Consider the following 23,099-nt stretch of genomic DNA (forward strand, 5'->3'; position numbering starts at 1 on the left):
GAAAAAAGTGTGATCATAACAGGCTAACACTTCAGTTATGAAGTACTTGGCTTTTCCTTGTAGATACTGACAACCAGGATAGAAAAAATTATGAGAAGTTTTAATGATGGTTTCTGGTTAAGACTCAGATTTCCAGGCAGTATAAGGAAGTAACTGCCAACATTTTTTTTTTTTTTTGAGATGGAGTCTCGCTCTGTCACTCAGGTTGGAGTGCAATGGCACGATCTCGGCTCACTGCAACCTCTGCCTCCCGGGTTCAAGCGATTCTCTCGCCTCAGCCTCCTTAGTAGCTGGGATTACAGGTGCGCCCCAGCACGCCCATCTAATTTTTGCATTTTTAGTAGAGACAGGGTTTCACCACGTTGGTCAGGCTGATCTCGAACTCCTCACCTTGTGATCTGCCTACCTCGGCCTCCCAGAGTGCTGGGATTAACAGGCGTGAGCCACCACGCCCGGCTGTCACATGTCACATTCTTTTTTTTTTGAGATGGAGTCTCACGCTGTCACCCATGCTGGAATGCAGTGGTGCGATCCTGGCTCACTGCAACCTTTGCCTACTAGGTTCACGCCATTCTACTGCCTCAGCCTCCCGAGTAGCTGGGACTACAGGCACCTGCCACCAGCTCATTTTTGTATTTTTAGTAGAGATGGTGTTTGACCATGTTGGCCAGGCTGGTCTCGAACTCCTGACCTCAGGTGATCCGCCTGCCTCGGCCTCCCAAAGTGCTGGGATTACAGATGTGGGCCACCATACCCAGCCTTTATAACCGTCACATTCTTATGATACAAAGAAACTTCCATATTTAAATAATGACTGTTTTCAACTTTTTTTTTTTTTTAGACAGTTTCACTCTTGTTGCCCAGGCTGGAGTGCAATGGCATGATCTCGGCTCACTGCAAGCTCCACCTCCCAGGTCAGGTTCAAGCAGTTCTCCTGCCTCAGCCTCCTGAGTAGCTGGGATTATAGACACGCGCCACCACACCCAGCCAATTTTTATATTTTTAATAGAGACGGGGTTTCACCATGTTGGCCAGGCTGGTCTCGAACTCCTGACCTCATGATCCGCCCGCTTCAGCCTCCCAAAGTGCTGGGATTACAGACGTGAGCCACCACACCTGGCCAGAATATCAGAAATGTGAAGAAACAATATTTAGCTGGGTGCAGTGGCTCATACCTGTAAACCCACCACTTTGGGAGGCCAAGGCGGAAGTTACTGTTTGAGCCCAGAAGTTCAAGACCAGCCTGGGCAACATAGTGAGACCCTGTGTCTACAAATAATTTTTTAAAATTAGTCAGGTGTGATGGTATGTGTCTGTGGCCCCAGCTAAGAGGCTGAGGTAGGAGGATCACCTGAGCCTAGGAGGTCGAGGCTGCAGTGAGTCATGATTATACCCTACAGTCTAGCTTGGGCGAGAGTGAGACCTTGTCTCAAAATATATAAATATATATATATTTAATTCACCTTTAAACTGAGTTTGCAATTGGTCTGTTTTCAACATCAAAGCTTTATGGGCTGGGCACAACGGCTCACACCTATAATCTCAGCACTTTGGGAGGCCAAGGCAGGCAGATCACCTGAAGGCAGGAGTTGAGACCAGCTTGGCCAACATGGTGGAACCCCATCTTCCTGCCTCAGCCTCTGGAGTAGCTGGGACTATAGGCATGAGCCACCATGTTCAGCCTCATAAATAATTTTTTTGTCAATTTTGAATATGGAAATCATTTAAATTAGTAATGGAATTAAACTACTTTCCAAGTTTTATATACCATCACACTTTTTGCCATATTTTAATAATATGTATACCATTTTTTTGAAATTTACTTGCTTTTTCCACTTTTTATGTCAGTAAAGTTAATGGAAAACAAATATGCCTTGATATAAAAGTTTACATTACTGGAAGGGAACAGTTTTAACCAAAACCAACTAACTACTCGGTAAGTACAGTCACACTAATTCACCTAAAATTTTGGCAGTTACAGTTCTTAAAAATGGAGACACTGGCCGAGCACGGTGGCGCATGCCTATAATCCCAGCACTTTCTTTGTTGGGGGCCAAGACGAGAGAATCACTTGAGCCCAGGAGTTTGAGACCAGCCAGGGCAACAAAGGGAGACTTTGTCTCTACTAAACATTTTTTTAAAATTAGCTGGGCATGGTGACACGCACCTGTAGTCCCAGCTATGGTGGGGGTAGGGGACTTGAGGTGGGAGAACTGCGTGACCCCAGGAAGTCAAGGCTGTGATCTCGCAACTGCATTCCAGCCTGGGCGACAGAGTGCGACCCTATCTCAAGAAAAAAAGTTGGGGGGGGCACCAATTAGCACTGTAAGCTACAGTCATTTCCTTGTATAGGACTACAGATTGATCAGGAAGGAATCCTGGAAGTGGGGCAATGCCAGCAGCATATTCCAATCACACCACTGACCAAGAAAAACACTCTTATAACTTAATTTCCAACACCTTCTAGAAAATGCCATCCCAAATTTAAAAGATTTCTATCAAAACCAAATTACAGATGGAAGGTGGTGATGGTTGAACAACATTGTGAATGTATTTAATGCCATAGAACTGTATAATTAAAAATGATTAAGATGATAAATTTTACATCTATTTAACCACAATTTTTCAAATACCACACAAAAAGATCACAGTGCTCCATTAATATAACAAGGAGAAAGTGATTTCCACACAATGCCACAAGGAAAGGCAAAAAAAAAAACCTGTTTGGACCTATAAATGTTAGGTTTCTTTTTTTTTTTTTTTTTTTTGAGACGGAGTCTCGCTGTGTCGCCCGGGCTGGAGTGCAGTGGCCGGATCTCAGCTCACTGCAAGCTCCGCCTCCGGGGTTTACACCATTCTCCTGCCTCAGCCTCCCGAGTAGCTGGGACTAGAGGCGCCCGCCATCTCGCCCGGCTAGTTTTTTGTATTTTTTAGCAGAGACGGGGTTTCACCGTGTTAGCCAGGATGGTCTCGATCTCCTGACCTCGTGATCCACCCGTCTCGGCCTCCCAAAGTGCTGGGATTACAGGCTTGAGCCACCGCGCCCGGCCAAATGTTAGGTTTCTTACTTGAGTAAAGATAAGACAGAGTTGTTTATCTTATGTTAGTGTCAATTATCCATAGTAATGACACCAAAATACCCTGGAAAACTAAAAATACACAGATCAGCTATATCACTGTGACTTTAAACTTCCTATTCCTTCATTGAAAATGGCACAACAAAGCATATTACTATTAGCTAATGCTTTCATTTTTTAATCCTGTTCATTTGTTGAATGAAGGAATACAGTAAATCTACACAAACTGTATATCTGGAATATGAAGGGCCTATTAACTAAATCAGAACCAGGTAAAAGTAACTAATGCACCCTCGCCGTTTTATTTTCTCCTGGAAATTGGCATGGCATCCTGTTTCTGAATTCCCTTACATCCAGCATGTTTTTTGTTTTGTTTTTTGAGACAGAGTCTCACTCTGTCACCCAGGCTGGAGTGCAACCTCCGCCTCCTGGGTTCAAGCAATTCTCCTGACTCAGCCTCCCAAGTAGCTGGGATTACAGGCATATGCCACCACGCGCAGCTAATTTTTGTGTTTTTAGTAGAGACGGGGTTTAGTAGAGACAGGGTTTTGCCATGTTGGCCAGGCTAGTCTTGAACTCCTGACCTCAGGTGATCCACCTGCCTCAGCCTCCCAAAGTGCTGGGATTACAAGCATGAGCCACCGTGCCTGGCCATATCTGGCATTTTTTAAGAGATTGTTTTAATAGCTGTAATATAAGAACAATACCAAAACAAAAACTACATTTGCCTCAACTTAGAAAATGAGTCTTCATTCTCTCTGAAAAATTCCCTATTGGAGGCCATCACTAGGCACAAATTCCTGAATCAAAACATTAATTTTTCTAGACATCTGCCCATCTCTTCAGCTGTAAGTACTAATAAAAGTGAAAGCATGCAGCACAGACCATAGAAAATTCCCAACTTCAAAGGGAAAACCTAATTTTAGATACAAATTACAGACTTAAGGTATTTCCAATTCCCAATTCAGTTATTCTACAGACTTGTGACCTTTTCAACATAACCAATTTTTAGAAAAGTACAACCTGCTTAAATAGGAGTGTAACTCAATTTAATATTTTGCAATTTAGATACTCTGGCTCACTAATGAAGATATATTCATTTAGTTGATTTTAGTATCAGTTCCCTGTTCTTTGCCTCCAGTCTGTTATCACATCAAAATTCCTGCTTTTTCAACTTAGTACCAATCTACAGTTACTATTTACAGATTTCTTCCCCATCAAAACCATCTGGGGACACACCACCAAGTCATACAAAAAGGCTTCAGACTAGTGAATCCCACTTTCTCTACCTCACTGATGTATAGGGTTTTTTTCAGAGACAGGGTCTCACTCTTGCCTAGACCAGAGTGCAGTGGTGTGATCATAGCTCACTGCAGCCTCCAACTCCTGAGCTCAAGCCATCTTAGCCTCCCAAGTAGCTAGGATACAGGCGAATAGCTGGGACTATAGGTGTGCACCACCATGCCGGGCTAAGTTTTTATTTTTCTGCAGAGATGGCAGGGGGGACAGGGGTCTATGTTGTCCAGACTGGTCTCCAACTCCGGGCCTCAAGCAATCATCCCACCTTGGCCTTCCAAACTTCAAGGAATATGGGAATGAGCCACCGCACCTGGCCTCTCACAGATAATTGTTTGTGGTCTTTGGTTCCACATCTGTAAATGAGAGTTGAATGGATGTTCCTTCCAAATGATTAGTCAGCTTCCTGGTCTATAAATTCTAGAAAGTAAAAAGGGAAAAATACTCTGATGCTTTACATTTCTGAGAATTTCCAGAAATAAAGACATTCTTAGCTTTCACAACTCTTCCTTCACTTGGTTTCTCCCCTTGCCAATCCTTTGTTTTAGCCACGACCGTTACTTAAGCCGCAGATTTGGTCTAAGCCAGTTTACTCCCACTGCAAAGGGAAAAAAAATACCCACTTCTGTTATCTCCATATCAAGAATAAGTGCCTTTTATCATTTCAAAGAGAAATATAAAGTGGCTGTAACTACCCAACTATATCTCCATCTGCAGTAGATACTGGACAAATGTATCTAAGACATTTCCATTGGAACAAAAGTTTTTAATATTCAGCTATTAGAGTTTAGAATACACATTTAAGATTAGAGAGATTCTTTAAAACTTGCTCCCCTAATGAAACTACAAATGAAATATGCCAGACTGCCAGTTTAAAGCAAAGGGGTCATTTGGCATAATATCATTTGTGATATGCTCAACCTTTTCCTCAAAGGTGTGTTCTACAAAACTGAATGTTATTTTATATTCAACAATCATGATTTTTTTTTCCTTTCTTCTCTTTCCCCATGGCTTCTGAAACAAATCAAATTTGGTTTATGCCACAAGAGCACATTTACCAAGCACTTGACCATATTAGTAATGTCCACTTCAAACCACTGTTAAGATAAAACTCACCCGGATCATTACACACAGCCTTGGAATTACATGTTTTGGTGATTTTTAAGTCTTTCTGAACTTTAGATTTCAAACTTTTAAAAACACCTGAATTAACAAGTTCATTAATCTGAAACAAATACTTGGAAAATCTTTTAGGATAGTTCCTTATAACTTCTCAACCACACTGTGAATTTCAATCAAAGAATTTTTTTTTTTAAGTATAGTTGTTTCTGTTTGCAGGAAAGAATATGTTCTACTCAAGTGAAACATGTTTTTAAATTGTGTGTTCATAATAATCAAAAAGCATTGAGTTCCCCAGAAGAAATTCCACTTGCTTTTGCAGAAATTCGTAACCAGTTCATTACCTTAAGAAAGCTGACAAGACTATTGATTTTCAACCTCCATTAATCTTTTCATTATGCGTTCCATAACTATTTCAAATTGGATTTAGAAATCCACAAAAACTGCTAACACTTTTAAATTTCTAAAAGTATTGAAATTAGATATCCAAAAGTTGTTAAGACACAAAACGTATGAAAGCAACTTTAAAAATCTTGAGATAAACTTGCCTCCACAGCAAATCAGATATATTTCTCACTACTAATACAAAGCTAAAAATGGAAAATAAGAAATCAAATCTTAGGGACAGATGGACCATGTAGAAAAATAGTAAGCTAAGTTACTAGCCCCAAAAGCAGTGATATATGAGGCAGAAAACCAAACAGAAGAGACCGGTTGTAATTACCCAAATGTAAAAAAAGGAAGCATGTGATGAAATATTAAGGCTAAAAATTAAAATTCACACATTTATGAGAAATTGGCAGGAAGGAGGTATCAAATCTAAAAGCATTATCAAACCTCTATACTATAAAATCTTATTTTGAGAATATACTGATTCATCTCTCATTATTTGAAGTTTTCTTATCTCAGATAATATACTCCCTGATAGGGCAAATAGCAAAATAAAAGTTTGATTTTTTCATCTCTTCTAAACACTCTTACAAAGAATAATTTTCTACCATCTTGAAATTTTTCAAAGCTTTTTGAGAAACACACACAAATAATTTGGATTTAGTTGATTTTATTTAGGTTTTTTTTGTTTTTTTTTTTTTTTACATTTCAAAGCATTACACAATTACATTTTCTCATTTTCTGACCTGCAAACAGATACCTTAAACGGAAATTATTTTGTTTTAATTATCAAATTAGGTACATCCAAAATGCAACAATTACACATATGACAATTAATTCACAAAGTGTAATTTTACTGAGACATATCCTAAGAATTTAGGAACAGCCAGTCAGGAGAAATCTGACCAAATTTAGCAATCAACTATTTACAAATCCAAAATCAAACCTATCTAAACTCCCAAACCAGAAGCTTGAAAGTATTTATTAAATCCCCACCAGACGAAAGACAGTGATGACTAACACCTATCCAGTCTTGACAGTTTTAATCCCAACACTGGGCTATTTCCCCAGTCTGTAACTGAATAGCAAGCATCTGTTTATCAAACACCTAACCACCTAACTTTTACACCATTATGCGCATAAGGCTAAGTGTCCATTATTTAAAAAACAAGTAGTCATTAAATATCCACACTATTCCCCCAGCTCACCAAGCCCTTACTGCAATCCCAAATATGCAACCTGTGTCACACAGTGACAGGCTATATTTCATATATATATGTATATATATGTGTATATATACAGTATTAGGTACAAATGGCAATTAACAGTCCCTACAAAAATTCAATTTCAGTTGAGGCTATGGCTCCTATGCCTTGGGATGGTTTTGAACTTCAAAACTGAAAAATACTGCTAAAATCTCATTTCCTTAACACAAAATTTGATTATATGTTCAGTTTAAGCTTCTCAGTCTAAAAATGGCTATAAGGTAAGTATTAAAAAGCCAGCCAACTGAGTGCAACTTCTCTCTCCAATCCGGCCAAGCTATTTCGTAGAAATTATTCCTAACTAGACTAGAAAATCTGTGGTGACTTCCAATGGTCTTGCCTACCTTACTGTCCATGTTCACGTTTCAAACTGTGTCAACAAAGCCCGCACTTCGGGGGTCAGCTGCTTGGCAGCCTTAGCTGCCTCTGTGATAGCCTTGCGATACAGGCCCTTTCTCTTCTTATTAAAGCGTGACTGGAAGTTTTCTAAAAAGGGGGAGAGTTGTGAAAGAGCAAGGAAAGATGTTGTTGGAGACCCAAACCATGAAATACGGGCCTCCTGTCGGACTAAAAGGCCGTTATCTTTCCGGCTCACAGTTATAGTAAGAATACGGGCTGGCCACCAAGGGAAGCCATATATCTTGGCCCAAACAATGTCCCCTACACATATGGTCCTGCCATCTGGTGTGACGCATTTAGAGACGTTTTTGGAAAAGACTTTCATTTTCAAGGAATTACTGAGCTTTTTCTCTTCCTTTGAAGAGGAGGAAGTGGAGGAGGTGGAAGGTGCATGCATACTGCCTGGAGGAAAATCAAAGCTTTCAGAAGAACTACACTCAGAGTTGGAAGATTTCAAATCATCTGTGCTATCAATGCTACACACTGAAGCACTGGAGGAGTCAGATTTCTTTTGATTTAGGGTCATATAAACAGAGATATTGTTTTTGCTGCCCTTTTTGCCCAATGTCTGTGGTTCATCCTGCTCACCAGGCACATGCACTTCATTTGTGTCCTGAACCTCACTGCTGGCCTCTTCAGGGCCTTTTGAGGGACTCTGATTTTCTGAAGGGGCCTCACCTGCTGAGCGGGTAGAGGTGCAGCGAGACTGGGGCTTGGGTGCCATCTTGCCACTCCGCATTTTCTCAAGTCCTGTCTTCAGAGAAGAGTCATTTTCTTCATTCCTGTACCTCTGTGGTTTTAAACGAACCCGGGGTGGAAGGGAACCTGAGCTAGGATTCTGATATCGACGTGTGAAATGGACTTTTGAATGTGCATTTTTGGAAGTAGAGGTTTCATTTTGCTTCTTTTGTGCCTTTTCTTTGGCAATTTTTAACACTTCCCGAGCTTTCACATGATCCATGTTCTTACTCTGGAGAACTTTTTTAGTACTTAACTGAGCTTTTGATGTATTTGCCTGAGCAGAAACTTTTACGACTCTGCCTCTGCTGTGAGCAATATTTGAAACCTTAACCACAGCATTTCTTTTCTGGCTTTCATTTTGGTTTTTCCCATCCACTTTATGGTCAGTTTTCAGTTTTTTGTTCACAGTAGTTACACTTTCATTTCTCCGTTTTTTATCTTCATATTTAGAAGAGTCACTTGCACTACTACCTTTTCTAATTTCCTTTTTTTCAGCAACAACACTGTTTTTACATTTATCACACAGAACTTGCCTGGGTCGTAGTTTAATAGCATTCATTATTGAAGTGGGTTCTTCCCTGTACATTTTTCGTTTGGGTCGCTTAATTTTCCGAGGAGGTGGCTGAGGTATTGATTGGTTATATGTGTCCCTGATAAACAAAGGGGGAGGATAAGGTGCTCCTTCATGGAAGAGAGGTGGTGGTTTGGAAGTCCACAGGCTTTCAGCCAAACTCAGCTCGGGATGCGGGACAGGAGAAGGGTCATCAGGAACAGCACCATTTGCTTCACACTTGACTTCTGTCCCTTCTTGGAATGTATTACTTTGGAGCTGCATGGCTTCTGGTTTATCCTTATATTCCCTTTTGGGAAATACTGTCACAGGGATACCATGGGGCCCAAACCTTTGAAAGAAATGGAAGAAAAAAAGAAGACATTAAGTTAACATCTATAATTCAATTTCTTAAACGTAAACAACACCTGATGCTTACTTACATAACCTTTCCCGAAAACTACTTCATATTAAAAGACAAGAACACAAAAATCTACTATCTCTTCCCCCAAAAGTCCAGAGACCTTCATTTCTTTAGGTCCTACATTTTTGGTAAAAACAAACAGCTGCCCTAAGCAATGCAAGAATAGTTGACTATACTTAAAATAGGTATTTCCAGTACTGAATCAGAAAGAATGTTTTCTCAGACAGCTTTATGTTAAGCATCACATATATTTCATTCACTGAACCATATACAACATTTTCAGTAAATGCAACTACAACTTTTGTGAAACACACATACATTTCTTCCTCTGGTTATAACAGCTTTCAGAACTTCCACAAAGCAAATTCAGCCTTAACTATCCAAAGCTATTTAATGAGTAAAATCCCATCTCAACTTTATTGGTTAATCACTGAAGATTCAAAGAAAGTTGCTCTTCTACTCTTGCATCCTAACTAGTTACCTATTCTGTCTCCCAAAACACAAAAATATCAAGAACTCAGATACTCAAACTACTTCCGAAGCAAACAGTTACAGAGCTGTGGCTTTCTAACTTTTTAAATCATCTCATATTAAGAAATATATTTGCACTGCAATCCAATAAAAACACTTATGAATGTATACATGCATCCATATATACATAAATACACAAACTTAAGCAAAAGTTTCACCAAGTACTTAACTGTGTATTTTGTGATACATAATTTCTTTTCTACTCTGGTCTACTTCATTTGTTTTAAGGCTAGTCAGACCCATTAAACTGATTTGAAAACTGTTACGGGTCCAGACCCTGTTTGCACACCACAGTACCTAATACAAATCTTTAAAATTCTCAGTTTTTAATAACCTTATTTGATAGAGTTAGAAATAACAGTGTTTTAACGTGCCTGGGCTGAATACCAAGAACCTGATCCTTAAAATAAACCTTAAAATAAACTTGCTATACTAAGTTTTCTTCACATAAAATCAAATCACGCTACCAAATAATTTCAGCATATATGTTAGCATGTTGACTGTATGCACTATTTGATTCCAACAGTATCTAATACAATACAACTGTAATGCCAGTCCTGTAAGGCAAAGAGCTTAGACCTAAACCCAAAGATTGGCTTCGGGTAGTCAGTCACGCGGAACCTACAAAACTAGATGCCAATGTTAAATATGTCTGTTTTTCTACATTACAAATCTTCAGTGTCCAGATTCTCCAAAATGTTAAAAAAAAAAAAAAAAAAAAAAAGACAGGATCTCACTCGGTCATCCAGGGTGCAGCGCAGTGGTACAATCACAGCTCACTGCAGCCTCGACCTCCTAGGCTCAAGCAATCCTCCCATCTCAGCCTCCCATGTAGCTGGGACCACAGACACATGTCACCATGACTGGCTAATTTTAGTATTTTTTGTAGAGACAGGGTTTCACTATGTTGTCCAGGCCAGTCTTGAATGACTGAGCTCAAGCAGTCTGCCCGCCTCAGCCTCCCAAAGTGCTGGGATTACAGATGTGAGCCACCGTGTCCAGCCGGAAATGTCCTTATGCTCCCAAAAAGGTTCAGAATACCTTTGCTAGGAAGAACTCCTGATATTAGGTACTAACAGCTGCGGACAAACCTAAACGCGGGCAGGATTTACAAAGAGCCAGCATACACCAGATACTATTCTAGCACCTGAATACTTTTTTCCCCAAAGTCTTTGTTAGCTTGGCTACCACAAACCAATAACTTACAGCAAATACTTACAAAACATAAAAAGGAAAGGCTTTTTTACCTACGGTAGGAAAAGATTAGGTCTCGGCTAGTCCAAAAAGGAAAGGTACCCTCCTATTGTATCAGACTGCACAGAAAGCTGCTTTCTCCATTCTAACTTCTGGTAACCAAGTGTTTGCTTCCTTACTTAACTCAAAGTAACTTTAAGCATTTAACGCTTTCTTACACAGTACACAGGAGCTCATTAACCACTTTTTCAAAAGATGACAGGACAAAAGAGGTGCTTCTTGTGTTTTAATGTAGAACCAACATAAACAATGTGACTTATTTGATGTAATACCACTACTTACATTAACAATAACATTTTCTAACTCATAAGAAGGCATCATTTTGCCTCCATCACACATTCACATGATGTTTCAATAGCTGAATGAAGAGAAGTGCCCTTCCTCTTATTGATTTATAAAATTTTTTTATAGAGACAGAGTCTCACTCTATCACTCAGGCTGGAATGCAGTGGTGCAATCATGGATCACTGCAGCATCAACCTCTTGAACTCAAGCAATCCTCTCACCTCAGCCTCCCGAGTAGCTGGAACTACAGGCACCTGCCACCATATCCAGCTCCCTTCCTTTTATTAGGACTAACTAAACCATACTTACCTTAATGTTTGAGGTGAATTTTCACAGCTATCTTTATCAACTGTTTGTATCCTCTAAACTCATTTTTGCATGTGTAAAATAAAACACTATTTCTGACCTTAAAGGATTCAGATAAAGATCAGTAAGTCAATACACGGCAGCCATTTTCCTTGGCTAAAATTTACTTTATTTAATTTGCTTCATGTAAGTGATTTAATCTTATTTTCAAACTAATAACCTAAAGCCTGATGCAGTGGCTCACGTCTGTAATCCTAACACTTTGAGAGGGTGAGGTGGGCAAATTGCTTGAGTCCAGGAGTTTCAGACCAGCCTGGGCAACACAGGAAGACTCCATGTCTCTACAAATAGAAAAATTAGCCTGGTATGGGGGTGTGTACCTGTGATCCCAGCTACTTGGGAGGCTGAGGTGGGAGGATTGCTTGAGCCCGGGAGGTCAGGGCTTCAGTGGGCAATGTTCGCGCTATTGCACTCCAGCTTGAGCAACTGAGTAAGACTTTGTCTCAAAAAAAAAAAAAAAAAAAAAAAAAAAGGCCAGGGTCAGTGACTCACGCCTGTAATCCCAACACTTTGGGAGGCCTGAGGTCAGGAGTTCGAGACCAGCCTGGCCAACATGGTGAAAACCCGTCTCTACTAAAAATACAAAAATGAGCTGGGTGTGATGGCACGCACCTGTAGTCCCAACTACTTGGGAGAACTGCTTGAACCTGGGAGGCGGAGGTCGCAGTGAGCCGAGATCACACCACTGTACTCCAGCCTGGAGACAGAGAGAGACTCCGTCTCAAATAAAATAAAAAGAAATAAAACAAATACAAAAACAAAAAACACCTAATAATTTACTAGAGGTTTCTTTGGTGGGGGGGGTTGTTTTGTTTTTTTGAGACAGACTCTCACTGTCGCCCAGGCTGGAGTGCAGTGGCGCAACCTCAGCTCACTGCAACCTCCGCCTCCTGGGTTCAAGCTGTTCTCATGTCTCAGCCACTTGAGTAGCTAGGATTACAGGCGCATGCCATCACACCAGGCTAATTTTTTTATTTTTAGTAGATGGGGTTTCACCATGTTGGCCGGGCTGGTTTTGAACTTCTGGCCTCAAGTGATCCACCAGCCTCAGCCTCCCACAGTGCTAGGATTACAGGCGAGAGCCACTGCAACAAGCCAATTTTGCTAGAGTTTAGGGTCCTTCCCATATATTTAATTCATACTCTCAATGCAAGTATGGCCCGCCAATTACTTTACAGCTGTTTATATCAAGTAATGGAATCTGATATGTTTATCTTTATGAAGTTCAGTAAGAATGTTACTATTTCGCAACTGGATTGTTTTTCTTCTTTGCTGTTCCCACATAAGCATACAAAATACCCAAGTGTTAAACGCTTTTAATAACATAGGGAAGAAGCACCTAATTGTATAACGATGACTGAAAACTGTAGTGAAAACTACAAAAAGGGGGAAAAGGGGAAATAAAACTGGTAATTGTGTGTGGGTAGTGAATGCCTAGCAAAGCAGAAAAATGTATCTAAATAATAATAAAACATCCTCAAAGGACCAAAAAGATAAATCACTTTAAGAAGAAATGGGGATCGCTTCATCTCAGTAATCCTGCTGTCGCCCTTACACAGATAATACCTAAGGCAGTGTTACCAAACTAAGGATGGGGACACTAATTTTGAAATCAATTTCAGGGGTCACACTATGATTAAAATAAAATCAGAGTGTAAAAGTAGAAGTAAATATCTGTAACTGCAATGAATCTGTTTCATGTATATAAGGATATATGGATAAGAATATAAAGCAGAAACAAAACTATGGTCCCTTAAAAACCCTAATTTCTCCCAGCCTGACCAACATGGTGAAACCCTATCTCTACTAAAAATACAAAAATCAGCCAGGCGTGGTGGTGCACGCCTGTAATCCCAGCTACTCGGGGGAAGGCTGAGGTTGCAGTGAGCCGAGATCATGCCACTGCACTCCAGCACTCCAGCCTGGGTGACAGGGCAAGACTCCATCTCAAAAAAAAATAAAAAATAAAAATAAAAATAAAACCCTAATTCCTCAAGTACAATCTGAGAAAAAATACATCACAACTCCTCGGAGTGTTTGCAGTGGAAATTCCTAAGCCCTGCCCAAAACATAAATCATAAAACTTTCCTACAGTGGAACTGGGATCTGGTATTTTAGCAAGCACCTTGGCTTTAGCTTTTCCTAAGGGAAGACATTTATGTCTCATGTGAATTCTCACCAAGATTTTATTGAGTAAGTGTTTAGGTGAAAGGCTGACTGGTATCCTTTAAGTTTTCCAAAAGAACTTGCTACAAATACTCCCAAAAAGTTGAGTAATAAGATCCTCTACCCACTTTGTACAGCATAAAGGCATGTGTTAATGTATTAGTGACTCCTAACCCTTATCCACTTTCAGTCTTTAACTACTACCCAAAGATTCTAAAGTAAAACAATTCAGGTATTATGGCTTAATTAAAAATATTGCAACTGTCTGCAAATCTGTAATTCTTTGAAAATAAAACTTTCTGTGAATGTTATTCAACAAAAAAAATTATTTTTAATTTAATAGAGAAGCGGTCTCCCTATGTTGTCCAGAGTTAGTCTTGAACTCCTGGGCTCAATCAGCCTGCCTTCCATAGTGCTGGGATTAGAGGTGTGAGCCACCACAGTCGGCCTCAAAATTCTTTTTTTTTTTTTTTTTTTTTTGAGACGGAGTCTTGCTCTGTCGCCCAGGCTGGAGTGCAGTGGCCGGATCTCAGCTCACTGCAAGCTCCGCCTCCCGGGTTTACGCCATTCTCCTGCCTCAGCCTCCCGAGTAGCTGGGACTACAGGCGCCCGCCACCTCGCCCGGCTATTTTTTTGTATTTTTTAGTAGAGACGGGGTTTCACCGTGTTAGCCGGGATCGTCTCTCGATCTCCTGACCTCGTGATCCGCCCGTCTCGGCCTCCCAAAGTGCTGGGATTACAGGCTTGAGCCACCGCGCCCGGCCACTCAAAATTCTTTTAAAGTAAATATCTTCTTAATAATTTAGGAATAAGTGCCAAAAAAACAGTGTTTTTTTGGTTTTTTTTTCGGAGACAGAGTCTCACTCTGTCACCCAGGCTAGAGCGCAGAGGCCTGATTTCAGCTCACCACAACCTCCCCCTCCTGGGTTTAAGCAATTCTCATGCCTTGGCCTCCCAAGTGGGTGTGTGCCACCATGCCCAGCTAACTTTTGTATTTTTAGTAGAGATGGAGTTTCGCCATGTTGGCCAGGCTGGTCTCAAACTCTTGGCCTCAACTGATCGGCCCTCCTTGGCCTCCCAAAGTATTAGGATTACAGGCGTGAGCCACTGCACCTGGCCAGTGTCAAAATTTTAGGGGGGAAGAACACTAGGGTTTAATAGTTACTTTGCGTTGCCGGGCACAGTGGCTCACACCTGTAATCACAGCACTTTGGGAGGCCAAGACAGGCGGATCACCTGAGGTCAGGAGTTCAAGACCAGCCCGGCTAACATGGTGAAACCCTATCTCTACTAAAAATACAAAAATGAGCAAGGCATGGTGGTGCACACCTATAGTCCCAGCTACTGGGGAGGCTGAGGCAGGAGAACAGCCCTGGGAGACAGTGGCTGCAGTGAGTCAAAATATCGCACCACTGCATGCACTCTAGCCTGGGCGACAGAGACTCCATTCTCAAAATAATAATAAAAATAAATAAAAATTAGCTAGGCATGGTGGCACATGCCTGCAGTCACAGCTACTTGGGAGGCTGGGGTGGGAGAATCGCTTGAGCCATGATTGCACCACTGCACTCCAGCCTGGGTGACAGAGACCCTGTCTCAAAAACAAAACAAAAAAAGGCCATGAGCAGGAATGGTGGCTCATGCCTGCACTTTGGGAGGCCAAGACAGGAGGATAGCCTCAGGTCAGGAGTTCAAGACCAGCCTGGTCAACATATCCAGATGGTATCTCTACAGAAAAAGGAAAAAAAAAAAAAAAAATAATACCCAGATTCACTTTTTATTTTGAGCCAATGATTTTAGAAACTACCTTGCCTTACAAACAGCAGCAGACTAAATCACAGAAGAGGTAAAACTGAAGCAAGCTTCTTGTGGTTCATATTTCATCTCTTTGTAAGACTGGTTACGATGTCAAAGTTTAACCTGAGAAAAAAATGAAACAGCTAAATGCAAAAGAAAATTTTACAGCCGGGCACAGTGGCTCAAGCCTGTAATCCCAGCACTTTGGGAGGCTGAGACGGGCGGATCACAAGGTCAGGAGATCGAGACCATCCTGGCTAACACGGTGAAACCCCGTCTCTACTAAAAAATACAAAAAACTAGCCGGGCGAGGTGGCGGGCGCCTGTAGTCCCAGCTACTCGGGAGGCTGAGGCAGGAGAATGGCGTAAACCCGGGAGGCGGAGCTTGCAGTGAGCTGAGATCCGGCCACTGCACTCCAGCCTGGGCGACAGAGCCAGACTCAGTCTCAAAAAAAAAAAAAAAAAAAAAAAAGAAAATTTTACCACAGGCCGGGCACGGTGGCTCAAGCCTGTAATCCCAGCACTTTGGGAGGCCGAGACGGGCGGAACACGAGGTCAGGAGATCAAGACCATCCTGGCTAACACGGTGAAACCCCGTCTCTACTAAAAAATACAAAAAAAAACTAGCCGGGCGAAGTGGCGGGTGCCTGTAGTCCCAGCTACTCAGGAGGCTGAGGCAGGAGAATAGCGTGAACCCGAGAGGAGGAGCTTGCAGTGAGCTGAGATCCGGCCACTGCACTCCAGCCTGGGTGACAGAGCAAGACTCCGTCTCAAAAAAAAAAAAGAAAAAAGAAAATTTTACCACAAAAAATTAAAAATGGAATTATAATACAATCCAGGAATCCCACTTCTGGGTACATATCCAAAAGAATTGTAAGCAGGATCTCAAAGAGATATTAGCCAAAAAGGTAGAAGGTGGAAGCAACCCAACTGTCTACTGACATATGAAAGGACAACAAAGTGTGAGCTAGACAGAGATATATAGATATACAAATATATTATACAAAATAGTATTTTCAGCCTTAAAAAGGCTGAAATCATAGACCAGGTGTGGTGGCTCACACCTATAATACCAGCATTCTGGGAGCCTGAAGCAGGCAGACTGCTTGATGTCAGGAGTTCAAGACCCCAGCCTGGCCAACATGGTGAAACCCTGTCTCTACTAAAAATACAAAATTAGTGGAGCATGGTGGTGCATGCCTGTAATCCCAGCTACTTGGGAAGTTGAGGCACAAAAACTGTGTGAACCCAGGAGGCAGAGGTTGCAGTGAAAAGAGATCATGCCACTGCACTCCAGCTGGGGTGACAGAGTAAGACTCTGTCTCAAAAAAAAAAAAAAAAAAAGGAAGTTTTTTTTCATGTAGCACATGCTACAACATGAATAAGTCTTGAGGACATTAAGTAAGCCAATCATAAAAAGATACTGTATGAATGCACTTACATGAGAAGTATCTAAAGTAGTCAAATTCACAGAAGCAGAAAGTAGAATAGTTTATAGCAGGTGGAAAAGGAGAAATGGGAAGCTGCTGTTTAAAAACTATTGAATTTTAGTTTTGCAAGATGAAAAACTTCTGGAGATCTGTTTCACAACAATGTGAATGTACTTAATACTATTGAACTGTATCCTTAATGGTTAAAATACATTTTGTTATTTTTTTTTTTTTACAATTTCAAAAACCTTTTAAAAATGTGTATCTAAGGTAGGCATGCCCATAGTCCAAGGTATTTAGGAGGCTAAAACAGAAGGATCACTTGAACCAGAGTTCGAGGCCATCCTGGGCAACACAGAAAGAACCAACCATTTAAAAAAAAAAAAAAAATGCGTGGCTGGCCATGGTGGCTCACGCCTGTAATCCCAGCACTTTGGGAGGCCAAGGCAGGCGATCACCTGAGGTCAGGAGTTTAAGACCAGCCTGGCCAACATGGCAAAACCCTGTCTCTACTAAAAATACAAAAAGTAGCCAGGCTTGGTGGCATGCGCCTGTAATCCCAGCTACTTGGGAGGCTGAGGCAGGGGAATTACTTGAACCCAGGAGGCAGAGGTTGCAGTGGGCCAAGATCACACCATTGCACTCCAGCCTGGGCAATAAGAGTGAAACCTGGTATCCAAAAAAACAAATGCGGCCAAGTGTAGTGGTTCATGCTTGTAATCCCAGCACTTTGGGAGGCCAAGGCAGGTGGATCACCTGAGGTCAGGAGTTCAAGGCCAGCCTGGCCAACATGGTGAAATTGCGTCTTTACTAAAAATACAAAAAATTACCCAGGGGTGGTGACAGACACCTGTAATCCCAGCTACTTGGGAGGCTGAAGCAGGAGAATCACTTGAACCTGGGAGGTGGAATTTACAGATCGCACCACTGCCCTCCAACCTGGGCAACCAGGCGAGACTCCACCTCAAAAAAAAAAAACAAAAAAAAATGCAGCTAAGCACGGTGGCTCAAGCCTGTAATACTAGCTACTCAAGAGGCTGATCACTTGAGGCCAGGAGTTTAATTAAGTCCAGCCTGGGCAACATAGCAAGACCTGATCTCAAAATTAAGTAAAAAATTAAAATATGAAACAATGAAAAAAAATGTGTATCTAGCTAAATATAGAGAGGAAAGTTTTATGAGAAGCAATACATTGGCACAGTAAAGAATTATTAGTGCAAGGGAAACAGTAATTACATAGTGGAGAAACAGTACAACACCCTAACCTGAGAGAGAATCAAAGTTTACATTGCCAATGAGGGCACATGGCTATCATAGGCCTGAAGATGTGGTGTTCCCGAGAACACAACATTGCCTGCGTAACCTAACCCTCTCAGGAGTAATATCTGGCAAATCCAAATTGAGGAACAGTCCTTATTACATAATTGCTACATAATTATATTGCAAGTAAATGTAATACATAATCATTTACTAGAGAAGAAAAAACACATTGAAGGAAATTTCTATTGGAAAAATTGAAGAAATAATGAAACATAAGATACAAAGTAAAGTATTCTATCAATGTTTCTTTAATTTGAAAACTATACTGTGGCTACAGTTTTCCTTTGATCTTAGAAAAGAAATGCTCAAGCATAAGTAAAGGAGAATGATGTCTTCAACTCAGCCTCAAACAGTTCAGGAAACAAATTTATTTACATAGAGAATGACAAATTAAATGTGGCAAAATGTTACAAATGACTCTCTCTAGAAAGAGTTTACAAGAATTCCCTGCTATGTTTTAAATTATCTAAAAATAAGAAGCTAAAAAAGTAAAAAGCATGAATTCAGTTTACTTAGTTCCACCAATACTTCTATGCAAAGAAAGCACACAAAAAAGAAAATCTATCCCACTTAAGTGCAAATGCCAGCAAATTCACCTCAATTATCACTAAGCATAACTCTATATGAAACATAGTGAGACCCCCATCTCTTAAAAATAAATAAAATGCTTAAAAAACAAGTATGCTAACTGGTCTGATGGTATAAAACAGTCTCAACCCTAGGTCACAGCTTCAGTAGGTGAGACCAGAATGTACCAGTCAATGCTAAATGAGGTTACAGTCTTCAGAAGGCAAGAAATCACTGTGGATTAGTGATCAGGAAATGGGCTTTGCAGGGAATGGGAACTAGAAAGGCTCAAGCAGATTAAGTGAAGAGCAAAACAGACAGTGGTAAATGGTGAAGACTAGTTATCCATTCTGAATATTACTAAGGATTCAGAGGCTTAAATAAGCAATAAAATAAAGGTGATCCACTGGTAGAAAAAGAGGAGGGCATGTTGGTGAGCATACCTGAGTGGAGAGGGCTGTCAGTTTAAGAGTGTGATAGATGGAGAACAACCAGTCTCTTAAGAAGGCTGGATGGGAGCAGTAGCTCACGCCTGTAATCTCACACTTTGGGAGGTCAAGGTGGGTGGATCACTTGAGACCAGGAGTTCAAGACCAGCCTGGCCAACGTGGTGAAACCCCACCTCTACTAAATATACAAAAAAATTAACCGGGCCTGGCGGTGTGCGTCCATAATCCCATCTACTCAGGAGGCTGAGACAGGGGAATCGCATGAACCTGGGAGGCAGAGGTTGCAGTGACCTGAGAGGCACCACTACACTCCAGCCTGGGCAACACAGTGAGTCTCTGTCTCAAAAAAAAAAAAAAAAAAAAAACTAAAAAAGAAAAAGAGGAGACTGGCTGAGAGTGATAGTGATGGCTCATGCCTATAATCCTAGCACTTTAGGAGGCTGAGGCAGGAGGATCACCTGAGGCCAGGAATTTTGAGATCAGCCTAGGCCACATAGGCAGACCCTGTCTCTTTAAAAAATTAGCTGAGTGTGGTGACACACATCTATGGTCCCAACTACTTGGGAGGATGAGGTGAAAGGATCGCTTGAGCCCAGAAGGTCAAGCCTGAAGTGAGCCATGATGGCACCACTGCACTCCAGGCTGGATGACAGAGCGTGACTTTGCCTCAAAAAAAAAAAAAGAGAGAGAGAGAGAGAGACTAGCGAAGTCTTCTGTCTAGTGATGTGATTAAATGTGTCTAAATTACTTTGTTAAAAACATGGCCAGGCACGGTGGCTCACACCTGTAATCCTAGCACTTTGGGAGGCCGAGGTGGGTGGATCACCTGAAGTCAGGAGTTCAAGACCAGCCTGGCCAACATAGCAAAACCCGTTTCTACTAAAAATACAAAAAAATTAGCCGGGTGTGATGGTGGGTGCCTATAATCCCAGCTACTCATGAGGCTGGTGCAGGAGAATTGCTTGAACCTGGGAGGCAGAGTTTGCAGTGAGCCGAGATCACGCCACTGCACTCCAGCCTGGGCGACAGAGAGAGATTCTATCTCAAAAAAAAAAAAAAAAAACTTAAGCACAGCTATTCTAGTCTGATCCCATCATTTAAAAATTACAAAGAAGAACACAAAAATAATTTCCTTTCCATTATATTCTCAAATATGAGCCCTTTTCCATAATGTTTAGAAAGCATACTGGTGGCCAGGCGCTGTGGCTCATCCCTGTAATCCAAGCACTGCTGGAGGCCAAAGCAGGAGTATTGTTTGAGCCTAGATGTTCAAGACATTGTCATTACTAAAAATAAAACAATTAACCAGGTGTGGCGGCACAGGCCTGTAGTCCCTGCTATTCAGAAGGCTGAGGCAGGAGGATCACTTGAGACCAGGAGTTCAAGGATGCAGTAAGCTATGATCATGCCACTACACTCCAGCCTGGGCAACAGAGACCCTGTCTCTAAGGGAGGGAAAAAAAAAGAACAGGCCGGGCGCAGTGGCTCACAGCTGTAATCCCAGAATTTTGGGAGGCCGAGGCGGGTGGATCACGAGGTCAGGAGATGGAGACCAACCTGGCTAACACGGTGAAACCCTGTTTCTACTAAAAATATAAAAAATTAGCCAGGCGTACTGGCATGCGCCTGTAGTCCCAGCTACTCGGGAGGCTGAGGCAGGAGAATCACCTGAACCTGGGAAGCAGAGGTTGCAGTGAACCGAGATCACGCCACTGCACTCCAGCCTGAGCAACAGAGACTCCTTTTCAAAAAATAAAGAAGAAAAACGGAAAAAAGAAAAGCAAGCATGCCAGAAGGGGACTGTAGGGACAAAACTTACCTACTAAAAGACTGTAACAATTTCCTCATAAGCCATCAGCCCCAGGTGCTAATGAGAAAAAAAGATTAAGAAACACCCCCACCCTCCACTGTGCAAGCAACTGTTACCTCATTCCCTAGTAAAATTTTGTCATTCTTCCAAATTAAAAGGGGAAAGTAGGCCGGGTGTGGTAGCTCACACCTGTAATCCCAGCACTTTGGGAGGCCAAGGCGGGCGGATCACAAGGTCAGGATATCGAGACCATCTTGGCTAACACGGTGAAACCCCATCTCTACTAAAAATACAAAAAAAAAAAATCAGACGGGCCTGGTAGCGGGCGGCTGTAGTCCCAGCTACTCAGGAGGCTGAGGCAGGGGAATGGCGTGAAACCAGGAGGCAGAGCTTACAGTGAGCCAAGATAGCGCCACTGCACTCCAGCTTGGGCGACAGAGTGAGACTCCGTCTCAAAAAAATAAAAAAAGGGAAAGTAACGCTTCACAGGTATTATCTGAAACTTCCACAGATCCTTTCAAAGCATTTTAAAGATGCTCCTATTAAACTGTAGGCCACAGTATAACAGGTTGCAGGTTCAGTGGATATTCAAAAGCAAACCCATGTTAAGTGACTTCAAAAGCTACTGTCGGTCAGGCACAGTGGCTAACACCTGTGAGCCCAGCACTTTGACAGGCCAAGGCAAGAGGATCATTTGAGGTTAGGAGTTCGAGACCAGCCTGGCCAACATGGTACAACTCCGTCTTTACTGAAAATACAAAAAAATTAGCCAGGCATGGTGGTGCACACCTGCAGTCCCAGCTGCTCGGGAAGCTGAGGCAGGAGAATCTCTTGACCCCAGGAGGCAGAGGTTGCAGTGAGCCAAGATCACGCCACTGTATTCCAGCCTAGGCAACTAGGTGAGACTCCATCTCAAAAAAATAAATAAAAAGAAAAAACTACTGTCACATTCATCCTATTAAGAGTTCTGCCACTTAGCATCTAGTTCATAAAAGTAGTAATAGTTTGGCTGGGCACAGTGGCTCACACCTGTAATCCCAGCACTTTGGGAGGCCAAAGTAGGCGGATAACCTGAGGTTAGGAGTTTGAGACCAGCCTGACCAACATAGAGAAACATACAAAACATTAGCTGGGCATGGTGGCACATGCCTGTAATCCCAGCTACTCAGGAGACTGAGGCAGGAGAATCATTTGAACCCGGGAAGCGGAGACTGCAGTGAGCCGAGATCATGCCATTGCACTCCAGCCTGGGCAACAAGAGCAAAGCTCCGTCTCAAGAAAAAAAAAAAGTAGGCCGGGCGCAGTGGCTCAAGCCTGTAATCCCAGCACTTTGGGAGGCCGAGACGGGCGGAACACGAGGTCAGGAGATCAAGACCATCCTGGCTAACACGGTGAAACCCCGTCTCTACTAAAAAAAATACAAAAAACTAGCCGGGCGAGGTGGCGGGCGCCTGTAGTCCCAGCTACTCGGGAGGCTGAGGCAGGAGAATGGCGTAAACCCGGGAGGCGGAGCTTGCAGTGAGCTGAGATCCGGCCACTATGCTCCAGCATGGGGGACAGAGCGAGACTCCGTCTCAAAAAAAAAAAAAAAAAAAGTAATAATAGTTAATACTTATATAGCACTTGCTATATACAAGGCATTATTCTAAATGTGTAATTACATTAATTGATTTAATCACCACAGCAAACCTATTAGTAAAGTACTATTACTGTCCCTATTTTATAGCTGAAGAAACTAAAGCACAGAAACGGAAAGTGACCTTCCCATGGAAGGCGATCCAGTGGCTCTCCCAGTAGAGCCAGTATATGTATCCAGGAAGTGGCTCGAAGTCAGGTTCTTAACCACAGTCTCCCCTCATTTCA

The 23,099-nt window shown here is 41.9% G+C and overlaps 1 protein-coding gene across 14 annotated transcripts in view; it reads right to left on the reverse strand.

Moving 5' to 3' along the window:
- Positions 1–23,099, reverse strand: part of PWWP2A (PWWP domain containing 2A) — a 64,917-nt gene that overhangs the window by 25,338 nt on the left and 16,480 nt on the right. For 6 of the 14 annotated variants that reach the window (XR_012414322.1, XR_010587693.2, XM_065547029.1 and 3 more), the window contains exon 2: positions 8,225–9,189. Coding sequence is in view for 7 of the 14 variants with exons in the window: in XM_065547029.1 (XP_065403101.1) it covers positions 8,225–9,189 (965 nt within the window). In the remaining 7 variants the exon portion in view is untranslated. Of the gene's footprint in view, positions 1–4,686; positions 4,794–6,535; positions 9,190–23,099 lie in introns of those variants that run through there. The other 8 variants (XR_012414323.1, XR_010587696.1, XR_010587694.1 and 5 more) reach the window with 4 other exon arrangements.

Source organism: Macaca fascicularis, chromosome 6 (genome assembly GCF_037993035.2).
Source record: "Macaca fascicularis isolate 582-1 chromosome 6, T2T-MFA8v1.1".
NCBI classification, from domain to species: domain Eukaryota; kingdom Metazoa; phylum Chordata; class Mammalia; order Primates; family Cercopithecidae; genus Macaca; species Macaca fascicularis.